The sequence below is a fragment of the Aristolochia californica genome, unplaced genomic scaffold (genome assembly GCF_029961685.1).
Source record: "Aristolochia californica isolate CCGP_79_NKW_82.1479 unplaced genomic scaffold, dmAriCali1.0.hap1 SCAF_9, whole genome shotgun sequence".
Classification (NCBI taxonomy): Eukaryota; Viridiplantae; Streptophyta; class Magnoliopsida; order Piperales; family Aristolochiaceae; genus Aristolochia; species Aristolochia californica.
Window position 1 is genome coordinate 33,527,826 of NW_027182290.1, and position 21,079 is coordinate 33,548,904.

General features: G+C 37.1%; 3 protein-coding genes across 4 annotated transcripts; 2 read left to right on the forward strand and 1 right to left on the reverse strand.

Moving 5' to 3' along the window:
• Positions 1 to 1,664: 1,664 nt before the first annotated feature.
• LOC137940966 (general transcription and DNA repair factor IIH subunit TFB1-1-like) lies at positions 1,665 to 13,720 on the forward strand. Of its 2 annotated transcripts, XM_068786103.1 has the most exons (20): positions 1,665 to 1,939; positions 3,210 to 3,288; positions 3,678 to 3,733; positions 3,917 to 3,980; positions 4,230 to 4,371; positions 5,206 to 5,281; positions 5,716 to 5,811; positions 6,089 to 6,133; positions 8,574 to 8,630; positions 9,336 to 9,491; positions 9,595 to 9,660; positions 9,787 to 9,910; positions 10,198 to 10,254; positions 10,826 to 10,950; positions 11,025 to 11,216; positions 11,452 to 11,562; positions 11,876 to 11,953; positions 13,254 to 13,301; positions 13,372 to 13,440; positions 13,515 to 13,720. In XM_068786103.1, the coding sequence occupies exons 1-20, from the start codon at positions 1,865 to 1,867 to the stop codon at positions 13,593 to 13,595; spliced, it is 1,797 nt and encodes a 598-aa protein (XP_068642204.1). In that variant the 5' UTR covers positions 1,665 to 1,864; the 3' UTR covers positions 13,596 to 13,720. The 2 variants fall into 2 exon arrangements, with proteins under 2 accessions (XP_068642204.1, XP_068642205.1); XM_068786104.1 differs by lacking the exons at positions 13,254 to 13,301; positions 13,372 to 13,440; positions 13,515 to 13,720 and adding an exon at positions 12,042 to 12,163.
• An 817-nt stretch (positions 13,721 to 14,537) lies between these two features.
• On the reverse strand, positions 14,538 to 15,344 carry LOC137942021 (uncharacterized). The gene has a single exon (XM_068787687.1). It carries the CDS (start codon positions 14,924 to 14,926, stop codon positions 14,720 to 14,722), a length of 207 nt encoding a protein of 68 aa, XP_068643788.1. The 5' UTR covers positions 14,927 to 15,344; the 3' UTR covers positions 14,538 to 14,719.
• A 756-nt stretch (positions 15,345 to 16,100) lies between these two features.
• Positions 16,101 to 17,595, forward strand: LOC137941879 (chlorophyll a-b binding protein CP24 10A, chloroplastic-like). Its single transcript, XM_068787486.1, has 2 exons — positions 16,101 to 16,374; positions 16,792 to 17,595. The coding sequence occupies exons 1-2, from the start codon at positions 16,151 to 16,153 to the stop codon at positions 17,339 to 17,341; spliced, it is 774 nt and encodes a 257-aa protein (XP_068643587.1). The 5' UTR covers positions 16,101 to 16,150; the 3' UTR covers positions 17,342 to 17,595.
• Positions 17,596 to 21,079: the final 3,484 nt, after the last annotated feature.

The window sequence follows — 21,079 nt, forward strand, 5'->3', positions numbered from 1 at the left end:
ATGCTCCAATACATTTTCAAGTACAAGAGCTCTTTCCAGTTTCCACTCCTTCATTCATAGCACTGTTGACTCCGCTGTCGTCCTCTCTCCTTTTCTTATAATCTTTCATCGTCTTCTCCACCTTACTGAATTAAATCAAACTCACTGTTTTCTTCGCGGATTTTCTTCCGTTTTACACAGGCTCCACTTCAGACAAGTGAAACCCGATTTCGAAATCTCACGCGAGCATATCTCTACTGCAAGTAATCATACCCTCTTTTCTAAAGTGAACAGGTCGCACGGTGAAGCAGCTTCTATGACAATTTCTTCTAGGATCCAGCCCCTCCAATACATTAATGATCATTCCATAATTCGATACGACTGGATTGAAACCATGTTTACCGGTGGTTTTGTTCAATGAAAGGTAGAGCTTCTTTTAACGATGAGCTGACACACAGTGAAAAGGATTAGAAAAGGTGTAAAGATGAATCTAGAGAGAGAGAGTGTTGGCGTGGACCACCGTGTGTTTTGCTTCCTTGCACGCTTGCTTCCTTCTGTAATGATAAAAAGACGAAGCCCCAAAGATTATATAATAATATAACGAATATTAAAAGTAGCTACGGGCATGAGAGTTGTTGTCCCCTTGTTAGTTGTCTCTACTCATGTGCACGTGCAAGCAACCATGTGGATTGTGGGGGGTGGTGAATGATTACCGAGGCCAACTGGGGGGGTGCCAGGCCGTACACACGTGCGTGTGGGATAGGCAACGCCAAGGTAAAAGGACTAAAGGTGAAGTTAGGAATCATCGCAGGCTTGGCCTTGCCGGAATTATTTGTCCTTGGCTTTTAGAGCCTATCCTTGAGCCCCATGACCAACTTGGCTTCTCTTAAACTCGTTTTGGAATAGTATTAGGGTTGATTACTTAAGCTTATGCCTTACAGACATATACGAGAAGTATTAAAGATAGAGAAAAACTCATTGTAATCATGCCGATACTTTTAATTTGGTTGACTTAAGGGAACAGTAACAAATCGACACGTGTCCTACAATTAGCTTCGTATCCAAAGAGTGTCCCCTTCCTTCTCATTATTATACCATGATGCACTCGAGTACTTGTCTCCAATTATTTCCAGACATGTGTCCTTAAAATTGTTTTTTTTAAGGCAGATTGGGTTGACATGAATTTTTTAAGTGGTGCACCTGTTTTCAAATCGTGGCGTGAACTGTTTCAGCTTCAATGGCCAACTCGATTCCTTTAAATGTGGGACGCGGCTGTTGAAGCTTGTCTTCTCATTGTTATCATTCCCATCAAAATTATTTGAGTGACAGTCGGACGGAGATATCACTAGGTCCATCAAAGGCATTTTTTTAGTAGCTAATTAAGTTACATTAACCTCTTGATTAGGCAAATTTAACGATACAAGCTAAATGGAACATAATCTTGAAACATTAAGTAGCAATTCGTTGATTAATTAAGTTTCTTCAGAGATCAAATTGGTGTCAGGACTTGTAGAGGCAATTTCGCCGAGGAAAAGGCTGGCTCGCACTCAAACCGAGCCCAGTGTCTCACGGTTGTCGCCAGAAGGCGAGCGCATTGTACGAACTACGAATCCACTCGAATATGAAAATGTTTGTCTTCCATTGTTTCGACTAGAGAGCGTAAAAGCCTCGCTCTACACAAAACAGATAGCGAGAGCACATTGCACGCACTCCTTCCTCCGCTGACGCATCCCTTAATCGGTTCAATGCCGTCCGAAGCTGATGAGTGAATGAAAAACAGTTAAAAAGGGGAAAAAAGCCCTACATCCCGGGGAATAACTCTCTTAACTTCTCACCTGTTATAAATTTCCGTTTGCCGGTATTTCTATCCTCTTCGTTCACGACAATGGCGGTTGTTAATATGCGAGCGAAGTACAGGGTCAACACTAAGGCGCCGGGGGTTCCCGGGGTGCTTAAGATGGTAAAGAGATTTTGATCCTTTCTGTTATAAAACTCTTAAAATTTGTTAGTTATTCAATGGTCGATCCATTGCCCATTACAGCCCTTCATTGATTTTTTGTCCTTTTTGTACACACTTCACTTCTTTGTTTTTGAAATTCAATGAAATAAACTTGCATTCTAAGAGAAGGAACCTAATATTTGTGTAACTTAGTGTCTGGGCGATTTGTATTAGAAAGTTAGGTTGACTGCAAACTGTGACTTACTTTTCACTGGACAGCCGAATTCTCCTTCTTGCATTTTTTGACAGCTTATCGGGTTCTTAGTAATGAGTATTTGACGCATACGTGTGACTTTAGTTCTGCATTATAATGAGCATGTTTTAGATTCATTTTGTTCTCCTCTTTTTCATAAAGATATGTGGTACTGTACTCTTAAGTGTCGGCAATCCTTATCTAGTAATGTTTCTAAACGCTAGTCTGGCCATGCTACATTTCCCTGTTCTATCTCTTAGCTACAAACATAACTACAGACACAAGTAACTACTATTTTTCAATTATGTTTGATATTTCTTTTATCTGTAATTTTCAGACTTTTTAGTCTTACTAAAGCGTTGGAGGAGAGAGTTCCTTTGTTCTTTAAAATTTAGTGATACCTTCCTTGGAATGGGTGAAAATTTCTGAGAAGCACATATTATTATATTTACGAGGATGCAGTGAAACCCTCCAATGGTGGCTGGAGACCATAGAAAGATAGTCCTCGTAACTTCATTAGTTTGTGTTTTACTTTATTGGTTACTTCCCGGGACATGACTCCATTATATCGGTAAATATTATCAAGTTTGATCATCAATTTGATTGTCTTGAGTTAAAATTTCCAATTTTCTTGGCTATTATTTTCATGTAGTAGTTTGGATGAATTGTTAGAAAAAACTTTTAGACTTAAGAGAGCTAGAATTTTATCTCCCGAGTGACCCTTTCTTCCCAATTGGACCATTGAAAAGTTTTTTGTTTTTTGAGAGTAACATCTCAATCCCACTTTCATATGATGCTGGCAGTTCGATTTGTTAAAACATAATCATGCCTTATTTGAAGTACTTTTGTGAAGGGATTATGGCAGTATATGTATGCCATGTCTCTATTAAGAGCTTTATAACATTTTTTTATGATGTGCAGGTGTTTATAATTCAATAGAAGAAAGGAAAGAAACTTGCTTCTTGAGTAACTTTGTCGAATGCTTTTATTTAAATCTGATTTTTTTTTCATTTTTTTATTTTATTTTTTACATTGAAGACAGAAGATAAGTTTACTTTCACTCCTAATGATCCAAGGGCATCAGTCAAGCTTGATGTGGGATTTAGGTGCATCAAAGGTGAGAACCTTTCTCTCAGTTCCACTTGTTACTTTGGATTTGTGAAAGTTTTAAGAAGCTATAAGGCTGCTTCTTAAGTTTTTGCTGTACTAGATTGAGTGGACCTGTAAAAATGAAACAAGGAATTTTCTCAAATAATGTGACCAACAACAGTACTTATGCAGGTCCAGTGTATTTTTGTTGATCTAGTCACTAGTTGGTAAAAGTCAGTACCGGTTCCGACAATAGGACTTTTGGACATGCTGTGGACGCTAATGCTGTCTACATTTTAATATTAACAATTGTTACATTTCTTCTGAATGCAAATGACGTCCATTATGTTTTCACAGTTTATTTGGTGTGCTTTGTGTTGTTTATTGATTTTCTCTCATATGTCTTGTGTTTATCAGGGCATAAATTCAGCAAAGAGGGATCAAAATTAGCTCTTTTGAATCTCACCTTAGAGGTTTCCTCCAACCAAACACTAGATATTCTTTTTGAATCAATATTTGAAAAGAAAATTTTCATTCTGTTTCAAGTATATTAAAATTAAAATTGTTTATTTCTGGCCATAGTATTTCTTATCCTTCTTTTCAAGCTTAGTCTATGACACCTGAAAAACATCATGACTGATGGATCATTTATACAGGAGGGAGGTTATATTTTCGAGTTTGACAAATTCTCTGATCGTGACGTTTGTCGAGATTTTGTTGGTAAGTTTTAAAGTTTATAGCGATGTTACTTTTTAGTTTCTTGATTGGTTTATTGGTTTGTAGTTATGCAAATGTTTTGCTTCATGGCTGAAAGTTTGGCTTATCTGATGTTTTGCCACAATTTAAGTTCATGTCTCAAAATCTAAACATCTTTCTTTCTCATGAAATTACCTGCACTTTGTGGATGTCCAACATACCTAGCTGGATGTGGATTACCTGAGGCTGTATTGGCTGATATTCTTTGAACAGCTAAGGTGCTTGGGAAGTTGCAGGCCATTTCATCAGGAAAAGAGGACACTCAAGTAGTCTCTGAAAAATCTGTGCCTCTATTTGATGAACAACTCAATACTTCAGAAACTGAGCATCGAATGAAGCTGCTTCAAGAGGACAGGTGATTACTTTGTTGTATTTTGATTTTCAAAAATGTTATACTATACTTCTATAGTCTGCTGGGAATATAGAATTCTTTTTCTTACACTGAAAGATGATTGAAATGATGCAGGAATTGTTCTTTACAAAATTTTTATCCTTTATTAACATGAAAATTTTGAAAATCTAAGTTAACAGCAAACAGTTGATAGTTTTATTAACCTTCTGATTAAATCTCATGTCAACCTTGATGGTTTGAGCAAATGACAGTTCAGCTGGAAATCAAGAATTAGCCCCTTAAAAATTTTGTTTGTTACTTTGAATTTTTCTCGGTCTAGAATGTTAGATGTGCTCCCCCACTCAATATATTTCAGGATTCATGTGACTTTGATCTCTCTTTTTCGGTTTTAAAAACATAAGAAGTAGGTTGTGTCGTTTTTTTGAATGTGGTTAAAAAATGCTGTGGTGAGCTTTGTCGTTGCGGTCATATCAGGACTTGTTCTATATTTGAGATAGCTTCCTTAAAGCATCAGTTTCTTTCTCATGTTCAATGCACAGAGATCAGGAGTTCGGCAACTGGGTGTTTAATTGAACTTTTTTCTTTTGTTTACCTTACTTGATAGTGACCATACTTTAGCCAACAAAATAGTACAGTAGTACCTAAGGAAAAAGGAATAATGCTTAAATTACCAGATCCTAAATGTAGAAGTTCATGTGCAGGGGTTCATCTTTCTGAATAACTAAATACTAGTTTGGAACCGGAGATTTAAGTCTTCATTGCCCCCACCTCTCTTTCTGTCTCTCTCTATCTGTCTCTTTCTTTCTTGTTAATGTTACTGAAAGGCATTGTGCACAGTGAACTGCAGAGACTGCACAAGCAATTTGTCATGAATGATGTGTTGACTGAAGCTGAATTTTGGGCAACAAGAAAGGTCTATAATTATCTTGTCCCAGAGCTTGCATTATATTCCTGATCTGGTTAGAGTTAAATCACAACAATGTATGTGCCATTGGGCAAAAGGGAACAGATAGTGGGTTTTTGAAGTGTTATTTTAGAAGCACTGGCTTAATATTCTACTATCAAGCATTTTCAAGAAAAGCATATTCTATTATAAAGGTCAATGCAAAAGCTTCATATCAAACATGATTTATGCCAAAAAATATATGGAAGTTACAATCGGTAATGCAGTCATGCTATCTGCTATAATAATTTATATAGTTAACCACTTGACTGAGGTGAGATATGTGGGTCATCAAATAAAAGTATATTGCCCAGAAGTTGTACCTGGATTGTTACCATACACACTATCTTCACTTTAATGGTCAACAGCTACCTGATATTCTCTTTATTTTCTTTTGGAAGCAGAGATTGCTTAATTCTGAGGCTAATCAATCATCACAGCAGCGAGTGGGATTTAAAAGTGCTATGCTTGCTGATGTCAGGCCATTAACTGATGGTCGGGTACAAGATTCTCTTCATTTAAGTTTTCTATTCACATTCTAGTGCTTTATGCGACCTGAATTTGAAGATGTGTTACAGTTTTCTTTAGTGCATTTACTTTGTTGAAATTATGTCTGTTGCATGCATTGTTGAGTGTATAACACATTGATAGAAGTCATTCAAAATTGTGGCTTGCATGTGCAAATTGTCTGATCTTATTCTTCTGTATCCTTTCAATTTTTATCTGAATACTCTACTTGTGGACTTTCTAAGAATTTCAAGGGTGTTGTATTTCCAGACCAATAAAGTCACATTCAGTTTGACTCCAGAGATCATCCATCAGGTATGGCTGTTTTGTGCCTTTGCTTCTTTATTTGTATACTACTGATTTTCTTCTGCATTGAGTTCTTTTTTTTTTTTTACATTTACTTTTAAAACAGGATGTCCTTTCTTTCTTATGTAAGCGTTTTTAAATATACATTCTGTTCTTAAACTAGAAACTGCTTCTTCTATTTACCTCCGTTTTTTTGGATGATGAATAATTGTATTAAATTAAAAACAAGAGTAAGAGATTACAAGAATATGGGAAATGGAAATAGAAAATTTTTTTATAGAAGAGGCCAAACAGAAAATACAATGAATTAATGTGAAGTGAGGAAGCTCATATTCATATCACAACTAGGGGTGGCATCAAGCCGAGCCAAGCTCGAACATATGCAGGTTCGAGCTTGGCTTGATCTGAATACTTCGAACTTGAGCTCAGCCTCAAGCTTAAAATTGGAATTGAGTTCGATCCCGACCTACATTTAAAACTTCTAAAATAAATAAAAAATAAATAAAATAAAGAGAATATTGTGATAACCTTGGTACCATTGAACTGCAAGGTATCACAAAGGAGTCCAAGACTTTGCAGTGGAGCATACTAATGTATAATAACCAACTTGATAGACCTAAAAGAAAGAGCAAACACCTCCATCAATAGTGTTTATTCTATTGGCAAACAACAACATTGGATGTCGAGGGCCCAAAAGGGTTGAATGATCGATCGTCTTTGAGGTTTGAGGTAAATAAGAGCAACTATCAACCAACTAAAGAGGGAATTTACGAGCATAATTAGATTAAAGGGTATTTTTGTTAAAAAAAAATTATGCTAACGAATCGGCTCACGAGCTAACAACCTGAACTTGGAAAATCTCGAGTTTGGCTTGTTATACTTAACAAGCCTTATTTCAAGTTTGAGCTCGAGCCTAGCTCAAGTAAAAACTGAACTGAACCGAGTTTTTTTCGAGTCGAGCTCGAACAGTTTGTGAACCGTTTTGGCTTAGTGTCACCCCAATTCACAACTAACTGTTGAAAGGAGATTCCATTTTTAGCTAAGGAATCTGCTACTGAATTTCCATAATGATGGATGTGCCGCCATGAGATCTGTAGAGTCATTAAATCTGTAATTTGAAGGAATTGCCTATAAAGCACCTGAGGTTCAGTCATCCCTTTTCCCCAAAGATATTACAACCAGAGAGTCACCCTCTATGATTAAAGGTTGTGAAAACATTCCCGATATAGGCGAAAACTTTCAAGAACTTCTGTCACTTCTGCCATTGTAATATCCACGTCGCCAATGGACCCTGAAAATGTTAGAAGAGAAACACCCTAATGATTTCTGACAATGCTGCCAACTCCACCTGGTCCCGGATTGCCTTTGGAGCTCCCATCAAAATTAAGCTTGAAGTAACCAACAGCCAGTGGTTTCCATGCTTCCTATGAATCACCCTTACTGGACGACAGACGGCCAAGCTTCTCCAATTTAATCCCGAAGCCTATCCAGAGTAGTGATGAAAATGCTGGCAAAGCTGATGCCATGAAAATTTCTAAATGCACTGATTTTTCTATAAATACACCTATGGAGCTACTCTTATTAGAGAAAATTCTCTCATTTTGCTTCAGCCTTATAGCCCATATAACAGCTGACCTGTTAGTTTCCAAAGAGATTTTCCCAAATGTCGCAATGGGTAAGTAGAGAACTCTGAAATCCAATCCACAAGATTAGCTGGAAAAGAGTGGAAAGACCAAATTGATAACAATAAGCATCCCATATTTCAGTTGCAAAAGGACAATGAAGGAACAAATGATTGATTGTTGTCTGTGTTCACAAATATAAATACCATCAGAAAAGACCCCATCCAAGATAATTATTTTTAGTTGCGTTTGGAAATTTTGAAGAAAAAAAGGAAGCCAGTTGAATCATTTGATTAGCGGATGAATTTTCCTTTTGAGGAACAAGTTCCAAAAACAACAGAGATAAAGCCTTCTTCACTTCCCTTATTTATTGCAATGAAGACTGATCACAAATAATCTGTTTTCCCAAATTCTAAAGTAACAAGGACCTGCCTGGACATCTATTTCTGGAAGCATTTGATGGAATGCTAAATGACATGCCATTACAAAAATCAAGCCTTTCTAAAAGATTCTTCTTCCATTTCGTTGTGGTGGTTCAGTGTGTTTACTGTTTAGGAATATGAATACCATCAGAAAATAGTCTCTCCTGGATAATTACTTTTATCTCTGTCTTATTTTCAGTTCAACAAATAGAAAATAATAGATACAAATTTTATGTTTTATGAAACATCAGCTGTCACTATTTTATTCTTATGATAATTTATTGTCAGTCCTTGTGCTAGCTGTGCACCTTATTCACCTATTTTGATTTCTCTGTGCCTGGTAATTTTTGGTCTACAATTTTCTTTAGAGATTGTTTTCTCTTAATGATTGTGATTTACTTTCAGATTTTTGCTGAAAAACCAGTTGTTCATCAGGCATTTCTGAACCTTGTTCCCAACAAGGTTAGGATACTCTTAACTTAATTGCTTCACATGAAAGAATTATTTTTTGGAGAGATGTGTTGAAGACCAGGTGTGGAAGAGTCGTCTTACATGACTCTCACAGAGCAAAAATTAGTATGGTATAATCTTATAGGAGTCTCATTGGAGGAAGTTTTACAAAACTTTTTTCTTTATAGAGGAGTTTTTGTTATTTTAGTTTTTTATTTAGGTTCAGTTCTTTAATTATTCTAGGACTTATCTTTAGAAGATAGAGTTTGGGTGTAGTTGGGATATGGGGAGTTTAATTGTAATATAATTTTTCTTTGTTTCTTTTATTATAAATAAAGACTCATTGTACTCAGTTATGAAATCAGTTAGTGGTCGGAGCGATTGTGCTCTTCCCACCCCCCCACCCCCCCCCCCCCCCCTGTGGCACCATTGGGACATTTTTTCGAGAGATTCTAGAAATTGCCTCTCAATTTTTTTGTATTTGGTCTCACATTCCGAGATCTGCAAATTCGGCAGCAGATGTGCTTGCTAAGCAGGGAGCAACCCTTCAATCTATTATTGTTAAGGATTTGCTCCTTTGTCCTTTATAATTTTCTCTGTATATATACATCATTTTCAAAAAAATAAAAATAAAAAATGAATCAGTTAGTGAATTATTTTCTTTGCCAAAATTTCAACATTTTGGTTGGATCCTACATTTTATTTTACCGTCTGCAGATGACAGAGAAAGATTTTTGGACAAAATATTGTAGAGCTGAATATCTTCATAGGACCAAAAATGCTGTGGCAGCTGCTGCGGAGGCAGCTGAAGATGAAGAGCTTGCTGTTTTTCTTAAGCATGATGACATACTTGCAAGTGAAGCTCGCAGAAAGGTGATTTCTCTTGTACTACATAATACAATTTATAACTTCTTTAAATTCCTTTTAGAAAAGAACATATTATTTAATTTTTCTTATTTGCATGTGCATTGTGCAGATCAGACAGGCTGACCCAACTTTGAATATGGTGGCTGATGTAGGGGATGATTATTTGCATCTTCCGGTACAAAAGACCCGTGTATACTTTGCAATATCAACAAAAGCTTTGTCCATCAAGTAAAATTTAAATAAAATTTTCATGCTATTTTATAATCTGAAAATATTCTTATCCATATTGTGTTGTCTGTAGGACCATGGAATTCGCCGCGATGGTATTAAGGAGAGTAATGATGCAGAGTATGAGCTATATAGGAGGACACTTTCACAAGATCTTAATCGCCATGCTGCTGTTGTTCTTGAAGGGAAGGCCTTAGGTAGGACAAGTATATGCTTTCTTCATACATGTTAGTAATCTTTAAGTGTATTAAAGATTAATAATCTTTTAATTGTATTAGTCTCAATTTTACATTTATTAAACGGATTTTAATGCGAGATAACACCAACTCAGCCACATAGTGCAGTTCTTGGTGTTATTGCTTTTTGACTCGGACTGTTTGCTGTTGACACAATGCATCTGAGTCTACTGAGTGTGTTCCTGGGAGCAGTTCTGAATGTGAAGCTAATACTTTTGTCCAATGATTGGTTCATGATGTGAATGCAGATGTTGAGTTGGGTGATACAAGGACTGTTGCAGAAGCACTTGCAAGGTCTAAACAGGGTTAGCAATGCTGGTGCTCATTTTAATTTTGAATCATATGGTTTTTTCAAGTTGTTATCTGATCTTTGCACTGATCATAAATATTTTGTTCCTCTTGAAGTCCCATTCTTGGGTTAGTGAGTTGCTTTATTTTGTACTTGTGGCACTCATACGGCTAGCTCTTGCTTTGCCATATTAAAGTGCAGCTGATAGACATAGAGCACTTGTAGGTACCGACCCACGACATGACTCAAAATGCATTTTGTTGGTCTATACAAGGTTGTGGTTTTCTGTTTCATAAATCTCTTGTCCCATATCTCTAACAGAGTTTGAGTACTGCCACCATGAAGTGAATAAACATAGTTGGTAAAATGTGAAAAGTTTTTCTTTTTGCTTGTTCATTGATGGAATGCAAGATTAATGGTCTATCCTTGGTGATCTGCTTCAAGTGGTGGCTCCTAGGATTGACCGCACGCATCTAATATTTACAGATTTGAGTTTTGTCCTGGAGAAAGATCATGCCTCAAGAGGTATTTATCATTTGGAGGTTATTTGAGATCTGAATCATGTTTGGTTTAACTTTTTGAAGCAGAATTGGCTGCTGAAGCTTCGGATGACAATGTGGACCAGGAACAGTCTGAAAGGGTATCTCGAATGACTGAGATCGAGGATCTTCAGGGTCCTCGAGGTCTTCCCATTGCACCTCTATGTATAAAGGTATGAATCAGTTGCCACAAGATGCTTCTTATATGTTGCCTTCGTTGAATAGGTACTTCTGATTCTTCTGCCAGGATCCCCGAGCTTACTTCGATTCTCAACAAGCCAATGCACTAAGAGCCTTAAGGGATGCTGGAGCAAGTCTTAAGTCAGCAAACTGTAACCTGAGCCCGGAGAAGACATTTGACTCATTGGGTCAACAGATTTCTAAGTTGAAATCTGTTGGATTGAATGGCCCTGTTGTTAAGCCCGAGGTGTCCCTGAAGGTAAAGCTTTGCAACAAGTTTTATATTCCCTCAGAGAGAAGCCCAAGGATAGGACTGCATTTGATCAGTATAAACATATTTTTGGGACACCAGTATAAACATTTCATAACACTTTTTTGTTGTTCTTATGCACCCTTTCTCAAAAAAGAAAAATAAATAATACTTTTGTTTACTAAAACATATCAAGATCATTAACTCTGACACTTTCTGGCAATTAATGTTAATATTGTTACAGGTAATGAATGCCTTAACTCAACCCTCTGGAAACAAATTTATTCTTGGGAAGGATTGTCAAGATGAGGTCCTTGATAGCCTTCCTCGTGGTATAAGAGATGAACTCTTGCATGTGAGTGAACATTATTTCTTTGTCCTTGTTCTGGCATAAACCATATGAGCTACTTTATTCCTTATTGCGTATCTTTTGGTTTGGTTGCAATATCTTGTTTCTAGGAAGTTTATGTCTGACTATATTTATTGTCCTTTATATCAGTCTCTTTTTATGTCTAGATTATTTACTTGGGGGCTCTATTGAACCACTCTTATCTGCTTACTGCAAAATGTATTGGTATTTTAGTCTGTGTTGATGGAACAAGTAATCTGAGGTGTAGATTTAAGTAAAAATAAATGTTTGTGATATTCAACCTTTTTTTAACTTTCAGCATTGGAAGTCAATGGAGGAGTTACTTCGCCATTTTTGGTCTTCCTATCCAATTACAACTGCATATTTATATGGAAAGGTAATTCATAATTATCACTTTAGACATATTTTTAGTGATACTGGTTGAAGGAGCTCATTAAATTAGTCCATCCGTCATGGCTTTGCAGGTAAGACCCTAATATTGCATACATGATTTCCTAGCAATAGTTCATTTTAACAATGTAACTAGTTGTTGTCATAGGAAGTATAAAAGTTTTATCTAAACGGTGGTCTCCAGAATTGGATAATTATCTGGCCTTGTTCTCATGAGAATGCCTGGATGATTTGCCTATTTAACAAGAAAATCAACAATTGGTTGAAAAGCATCTATTAAAACCCTAAAAAGTTTTTAGGGTTGACAGTTCATTTACTTGCAAAGTCGTTTGCAGAAAATAATGAACAGTTAGTTTATAAGAGAGGGAAAGGAGGCTGTAAACGCATCCGGATCTAATATATCCGAGAATATCCCAAAAAAATTGGATCTTCGAATCTTGTTCGGATATTCGGATCCGAAATAAAAATTTCGGATTTAGAATCAGAATATATATAGATCTGGATCCAAAATGGGGAAAACCTCAATTCCCTTAATTTGTCCCAAATTTTACCATTTTATCTCATGTTTCTTTAATTTTTTTTATTTAAATAATTTTTTACTATTTTTTTTCAAAAATTTAGGTATTTTTTTATTTTTATTTCTTTTTTATTACAGAAATTCGTATCCGAGTATCATTCGAACAGATCGGATCCGAATGTCTGATTTTAGATAGTTTTCCGAATCGGATTTCGGATATCCGGAAATCCATAATTGGATCGGATCCGGAATTCCAGGATTTGGACCCGATCCAATCCTTTTATACCCCTGCCAACATAACTACACCTAATTTTTCCTTCCTTAGAAAAGTCATATTAATGACAAGAAGGACATTGACTTTTATATATTTATAATAATGTTATTATCTTTATTTTATCATTAAAATTAATGAAAATAAAAAAATCCCAATCGTGATTTCTTGGAATTATAAATAAATGTTCGATAAAAATAAATCAAGTTTTAATTTGATCTAATTCGAATTTGAAAATTAAATTAAAAATTGGTACAGTTAGTGAAGTTGAAATAATTTTTAAGAGCTCTCTCTCACAAACACAGACGCACACAATGTAAAAGCCAATATACATTTTTATTACTTGACTCTCGGGTATTATAATTTTCATATTATTCACTTCACCCTACCTTTGAAGACCTTCATTCACCTTATAGTGCATGCAGATCAGTTGGTTGCTTCATTCGAAAATGATCTTCCTTTCTGGGTATTTTCACTTACACTGGTTTTGAACTACAGGTGGACAGATTGAAAGATGCTTTGTCAAAGATCTACACTAAGCTTGAGGTATGGTTGGCCAAAGTGTAAAATGGTTCTTTGCTTATGCTTTGATATCTGAAATTATTAAAACTTGCAGGCATTGAGAGACTCGATCCAATCTGATTACCGCAATCAAGTGGGTCTTCTTGTTCTACCCATGCTTCAGGTAATTTTAATTCATACTAGTTTTACTAGTGATAACCTACTTTCATCTAATGAAAAACACTCTGGCGGACACAGGCTGTTGATGCTGCTCTTGCCCATGCCGAGTCAGAAAGTAGATCAACAAAAAGTGGAGCAAGGCCAAATGGATTTTCTTAACCAACTCCTTTTTGGAAAATATATTGTACATTAAATCAAATTTTGCTGATTCACTGAGCAAGTTTACAATATACTCTATACTAGTGATGTTTTTATTGACACTGCATCTTAATATTATAACCTATGGTCTGATGAATTATTAGATGGGCTTTTGTTGATTTTTTAACTATTTCTACAACTGCTTTTTGAAAAAGTTGAAATGGCACCTTCCGTGACGAGGTCAGGAGGGCCCTATGGGCAGACACCCTTTAAGCAGAGTTTGGAGTAAACTGTTGTAGCGATGAGTAGCCATTATTGGTTTCTTTTGGGTGTCGAGTCTCTTATTAGAGTCAATGTACGTACGTGAGAGATTATGATAATTGAACACCGTTAAAGCCATCAAGACTTTGCGGGAGTTCTTTTTGACACTGCTAGTCGGCCCAATTGATGTTGCTCAAGCAATTCCCTTCTCGAACATTAGTTAGAAATATTAATTCTCTGACGTTTTATTTATTTTTACTTTTAACCCGCTTATAAAGGTAGTTGTTTGCTGGGATCACAATTTGTATTGTAGGGTGGGCAAGCCCAGCTGCTAATTTAACTCATGAGGGGGTTCGTTTACCAACTCAGAGAGCTGTTCCACCGGAAAAGCGGGAGCAACAACAACAAGAAGCCCTCTTGGATCTTCACTTATTGCTTGGATAGGTACCAAGCACATTATCTCTACAAACCCTCTCTATTCCACTAGCATTCCAGACGACCAACGGAGTTGTCGACAATCGAGCCCCAGTCGACTAGTAACGCAGACTTCGACTTCCCATTAACAAAATTTCAAGATATTCCGCAACGTTGCTGACAAAGTAAAATTGGTAGGAACGAGATCAAACAGGGGAATCTTTCGATTTGCCCAACGCACGTACATGACTGTGTAACAGAAACTCGAATTTGCGGAAGATGAGTGTATCCAATGCATTGTCCAATAAAAACAATCCCTTTGAATTCCCAACATCCCATTACAATATCAGAAACAAAACCAACAATTATTCACAACGAACAGAACCCTAAATCCAAAGAATCGAGGGATACCCGAGGCACTACAATAAAATAGATGGTTAAAAAAAGGAGAGCAAAACGAAACCATTGAATTAATGAGCAATTGGAGCTCCGAAGCCCAAGAAGGGTCTGCCTCCATCATAGAGGAACGGCTGGTTTCCTCCAGTGCTTTCATGGAAAACATCCTTCAACCTGTGAAATCCATCGGTGAAAACGTGAAACCCGAACAAGAACGAAATCAAAACGACCACGAGAATCAAAAAAGTGCAGCACATGCAGACCCTCCCGGAGCAACACATCTTGATCCGGCTTGAGAAAGAGAAGAGCTAAGTCTGATTAACTCGCGGCGAAGAAAAAAAAACCAAGGGTCTTCAAGTACAGATCTGAGAGGAGTGCGCGTAAGGGGTTTGGTAGCTTCGGTTGCAACGCGGAGTTAGTTTTTGTAAGCGGAATTGGAAAAGAGTGCAAGGCAAGCGTTCTGGTTGTTCGTGGCGATAATCATAGAGGCGATAGAGACGTTCCCATAAACGTATCCTTGCCTGATTTGAAATTCGGGTTTGCTTAATCAGCGAGAAGAAGAGGGTATTTCTGGCATTTCAAGGAGGCGGATTTGCAGCTTTTCAGTGTTTCTGTTTGCAGATCTGCTACGGCGGCTGATCAAAGAGCCGTTGGAGCTGCGAAAACGGAGACTAAAATGGAGGATTAATCGTGATGGGATTGGCGAATTTTTCCTTTACTGACTGATCCGGTTTTAAAAGACGAGTTCGTATAAAAAAAAAGCGTGTGGCCTTTCCATGTGATGTGACTAGGTTTGGAGACCAGAACTTTCCGTAGGCTTTTCTTTCTTGTTTGTTCTCCAAAAGCCTTGTTGTTGTTTCTTTGAAGCAACCTCTTTTAGTCTGCTCCCTCGATCATCCCAAGATAGAAGCCCATTAGAAGCCTTAATGGATCGCCACAGAGTCTGATGGGCTTCACTCAATAAGTTCTCCATTACAACGAAAATGGCGGAAATGAATACAGAGAGGACATTGAACAGCAAATGGGATCGGAGCCCTCCCACCGGACTATCTCAACCGCGAATCTTTGTTTTAGAAAAAAAATAAGATTTACTATTATTATTATTATTATTTTTTTTTTTAATCATGATATATCTATTTATTAAGATATCTCTTTTACTCATATTTGATCCGAATTAAAATCCAATTCATCGGACCGTCCGATCCGGTTCAAGATGCACAACAAGGGCCGGCATGTCCGATCTGGTTCAGATGCCGGGAGAGGGAGGGGAAGCTGGATATTCTAGTTTTCGGAACTGGGAGACAAGTAAGCGGCTCAAGTAAGGTCCACGTGTATGGTGCAAATCGTGAGATATGGATGTAGAAACCCATCTCATTGGTTGGAAATCCACTCGCAAGATTTCTCCAGATTTTTCTTCTCTCTCCTCCGCATCGATAAATCGTCACACTACAGAGCGAGCTTAAGTGCTCACCCTTCACCATTCTCAGTCCGATCAGCTCTCGATCATGGCTGTGGCTGCAACTTCTGCTGCAATTTTGGGGTCCCCCTTCTTGTCAGGAACAAAGAGTGGCCGCACCTTACTATCGTCTTCCATTGCCGGAAGCACGGTTGGAGGCATAAGCCTTGCCCCTAAGAGATTCATTGTCGCCGCCGCTGCCGCCAAGAAATCTTGGGTCCCCGGTGTTAGGGGTGGTGGCAACTTCGTTGACCCAGAATGGCTCGATGGCTCGTAAGTTACTCCTACTCAGTTTTCTTGAAGCGTAATTTTTTGGAAGACGGTTGCTCTATTCGACGAGACAGCCGATCGACTGTAGCATTCTTTTTTATTTAACAGTACCATATAAGTTCCATTACTATGTCCGAAAAGAATGCCACCGCCGCTAGACGCCCCTGCTCTGCTTTTCTTCATTAATTTTCCGAGTTTGGATTGTGGAGAGCTATTACGTTATACTGGAAAATTGACTTCGTATTAGAGACAGATAATGTGAGTTATAAGTCATAGTCTGCTCAAATTGAAATGCCCCCAGCTCGACTGACATTTCACCGATTTCATTCATTTCAGCTTCCGTTTCAGTTTTTTTTTTTTTTTTCTCTCTTTTTCTTCACTGCAGGTGCCAACTGTGTGACCTATGATGAAATATTGCAGGCTTCCTGGAGATTATGGATTCGACCCCCTGGGTCTAGGCAAGGATCCCGCCTTCCTCAAGTGGTACAGAGAGGCGGAGTTGATTCACGGCCGATGGGCCATGGCCGCCGTGGTCGGCATCTTCGTGGGTCAGGCCTGGAGTGGCATCCCCTGGTTCGAGGCAGGTGCTGACCCGGGCGCCATTGCTCCTTTCTCCTTCGGTTCCCTTCTCGGAACCCAACTCCTTCTCATGGGTTGGGTCGAGAGCAAGAGATGGGTGGACTTCTTCAACCCCGAGTCACAGTCCGTGGAATGGGCCACCCCTTGGTCCAAAACAGCGGAGAACTTCGCCAATGCCACCGGCGACCAAGGCTATCCCGGCGGCAAGTTCTTCGACCCACTGAGCCTGGCCGGAACGATCAAAGACGGTGTTTACATCCCGGATGCGGAGAAGCTCGAGAGACTGAAGTTGGCAGAAATCAAGCACGCCCGTATCGCCATGTTGGCCATGCTCATCTTCTACTTCGAGGCCGGGCAAGGAAAGACGCCCCTCGGTGCCCTTGGATTGTAAACTCTATTATGATTCAGTCTGTGATGAGAAACCCACCTTTCCGTGTCTGTTGAGGCCTAGAAATCAGATTCTTTCTTCTATCTTGGTCTGTTAGCGGGGCGGTAATGCAGAGAGAGAGCGAGAGATGGACTGTCAGTTCCTGTGAAAATGTAAAGTAAGCCCACACCAAACCTATCTGTAAAATTCTATTAGGGATCGTAATATGTTACTTTTCCGGATTATAAATATATAATATTTGACTTCCTTCTCACGAATTATAAGCTTGGGATTTTCTAAATATATAATATGTCTAGGATGTATTTAAAAATAATTTTTAAATTATTTTGCTTGTGATAGCCCACACTAAATGATAAGAACTACAAAATATTTGAGGAATTATTCGACACCCATCCTTTTATACCTATTTTAATCCTCTCCTCAATTTATGATGTCATCCCATGCTATTGATCAGTCATTTAGAGAGTCCTAACCAATTATAAAGAGAAAATATTTGTTGTTTGATCTATCAATTAGAAATATTGATTTAATTAATCGATCATTGATTGATCAAACATAGTAAGTCATAGCTGTGTCTACTACTATTGAGGTTGCTTCAAAAATGCTCAAGTTGATGTAAATGAATGACAAAAAATTACTTGGTATGGTCCAAAGCCATGAGAATTTTCCTAAAGGCCTAATGTAAAAAAAATTGTTCTTAGGGATTTCACTGTATAGAGTCAAGTAATATTTTTTTGCTATTGCTAAGGAGATTCGAGAAGTTTTAAAATAGCATATGCCCATAAGAACAATTTGTCTGAGTTGTATGAAATTCTTTCCAAATTGTCAACGATTCAATAAGGTCAACAGAGTGTGATATGTTACTTAGTAAACACTTCATCACAAAGAACTTTGCTTCTATCAATACGTTAAACAATTTATTACAAGAGTTTTGGTCTATTATCCACACATTATTGATAATACAAAGTTGAGGCAACAATAGGCTAAGTTGGATGTTGTAAGGTTTTTGCATGGAACACAGTAAGAAAATGTTTATGTTCTCAAGATAATTTTGTTTTATTTACTTTTGGAAAAAGTAGTGGCGAAGGTTGTGGTAGAGACGATTACAAATGTTATGGCAGAGATGATAGAACTTATTATCATTATAGCAGGGTTGAACATACATAGTGTTGGGAGAGGTTTTATAAGTCATCGGTGGCTAATAATAGTGTAGTTGGAGTTCCTGAGAATTCAAAGGGGGAGAATAATTTTATTGATGAATTAGTTTAAGTTATTTAATAAATGGAAAAGTGGGTCATCTACAACAAGTCAACGTAGTTCTTAAAATCAACCAAACACTTTTCTAATGCAAATACTTCATTTGTTAACATAGGTATTACGATTTTTAGGTAGCTTTTTCAAGTAGTTGGGTCTTTATTTTGGTGTCTCAACACATATGACAAATAATAATTTGTATTTACTCTTTCATCCTTCTTCATAAGTTGTATATGTTACCCTGGTTGATGTGTCACAATCTCAAGTCGATGATGAAAGTATTATTGAAGTGTCATTATCTTTTGTACATGTACCTAAACTTCCAATCACATTGTTATCTATTGTTAAAATAATCTCTCAATTGAACTGTTTTGTTTTAAGTAGACAATTAATACAAGATATGAGAAAGGTAACATTTATTACTTTGATACAAGTTGAACTTCTTGCCACCTTGAATTAGCCACTTCTATATCAACATATGATTGACGTTTTCTATTGGAGCATCCATTTGCACAGAAAACTTCGTCCAAGTGGGGTAGTTGAGAGAGAAAATAGACATTTGTTTTATGTGACTCATATTTATTTTCTCCAAATGAATATTCGAAAGTCATATTGGTGGAAGCAACATGTACTATGTGTTATCTAATTAATCGAGCACCATCTTTAGTGTTGCTTAGTAATATTCCATTCAATGTCATTAAACCTTAGTCCCGATTATTTGATCTTCGTCTACGAGTTTTTTGGTTGTGTTTGTTCAGATTGTTAGAGTTTCCCTAGATAACTTGTTATTGTGGGCGGTTAAGTGTGTGTGTGTTTTTGGTATTCAGAAATTCGAAAAGGGTATAAGTGTTATGATTCTATTTCTCATAAGTATTTTATTTTTATTGATGTTATGTCTTTCAAGAGTACTTATTTTGTTGGGTCTTCTCATGTTGATCAGCTATTTTATATCTTTCTAGCATTATTTTTTTTAATGATATTTCTAGTCAAGGGAGTATGATACTTTATCCTCATCACATACTAATTTGGAAGTAGATCCTTTTGGCCAACAGTTCGGCCCCTCCATCTTTTCCACTACTATTGTCCAATCCGTTAGATGCACCTCTAGTGAGTTGAACATGTCTCTGATAATATCGATCATTTTGTAGCGTTATGTAAACCAGCATAATCGAACTCTAGTAACTAATACCCTTTATTTTTATATACCTTTATTGTTTGATCATGTTGGTTTCATGTTTTTTTCTTTTTCTATTCCTAGGTTCTTGTAAAAAAATTTGTTTGGAGTAAGTAAAACACATGTTATGGATGAAGAGATAATTACTTTACTTTCATGTGTTACTTGGGTGTTATGTCACTTGCGTGCTGGTGGTACAATCATTGGTTGTAAGAATATGTGCATATGATAACGTATCACTTTGATGGCTCTATTAATAGATACAAAATACGGTTGGTTGCCAAGGGTTATACACATACTTATGGTGTGATTATCTTGAACTTTTTTTCACTTGTTGTTCATCTTTATTTGGTTTGTATACTTATGTCAACTGCAGTTAATTAGAATTGGTTATTGTTTCGGTTTGATGTTATGAATATGTTTTTATATAAAAACCTTCATATAGACGTGTATATGAAATAATCGGGTAAATATATTGCTCAAGGGGAGAGTCCTAAGGTTTGTTGGCTTTAGAAAACAATTAATACTTTGAAACAGACATGAAGATGTGGTTTGAGAGTTTTAGCAATGGTCACCAAGTTTGGTTTTTCCTGGAGCTATTATAATAGTTTATTTATTTATTTTGAAGTGATAAACAAGTATTAATGTTTTATTTGTGCATGATGTTTTATTGGTCTTTAAGGGCACTTTAGTCTTTCTCCATACACTTATTGGATTATTAATCTGGAATGATAGCAGATGCCATATCTCTCAGTTATTTAATATATAGCTAAGTTATTAGTAATTATATAAAACAAAATATCCGTGATTTTTCTCCAAGAATGCTTAGTAGGCTTTCGGTTGAACAAGATCGAGTGATATTCTTGTTTCCAAATTGAAACTTCCTGGCATTTGTCGAATCGATTCGGCTTTAGTTCGCACTATCCATTCGCGATATCCCTTTTTTTGAGTTTAATAGTGAATGTTCTTCTCTATCGGATGTACATATCTGACCTGGCCTTGTAGAATTGCTTCCTTTTGTAGACTCGTTTGCTTATCTCTTAAGATCCGTTGTTCTTCTTCAAGTCTGATTCTTTCTTAGGTTCTCGTCTCGTCTGCACACTTTCTAAAGTGAAAACGATATTGCTTGGATTATATATTTTTGGATTCCAAAGCTCACACTCATCTTAACTGAAACACGAACAGGAAATGAATCCATTCGTGTTTTACAGGAAATGAATGGTATTTTGTTGTTCAAAACTCCATGGATGTACCGGATGCTGCAGACAAGAAGCCAAACATGGCGTAGAGCAATGAGCAACCCTTAACGTGCT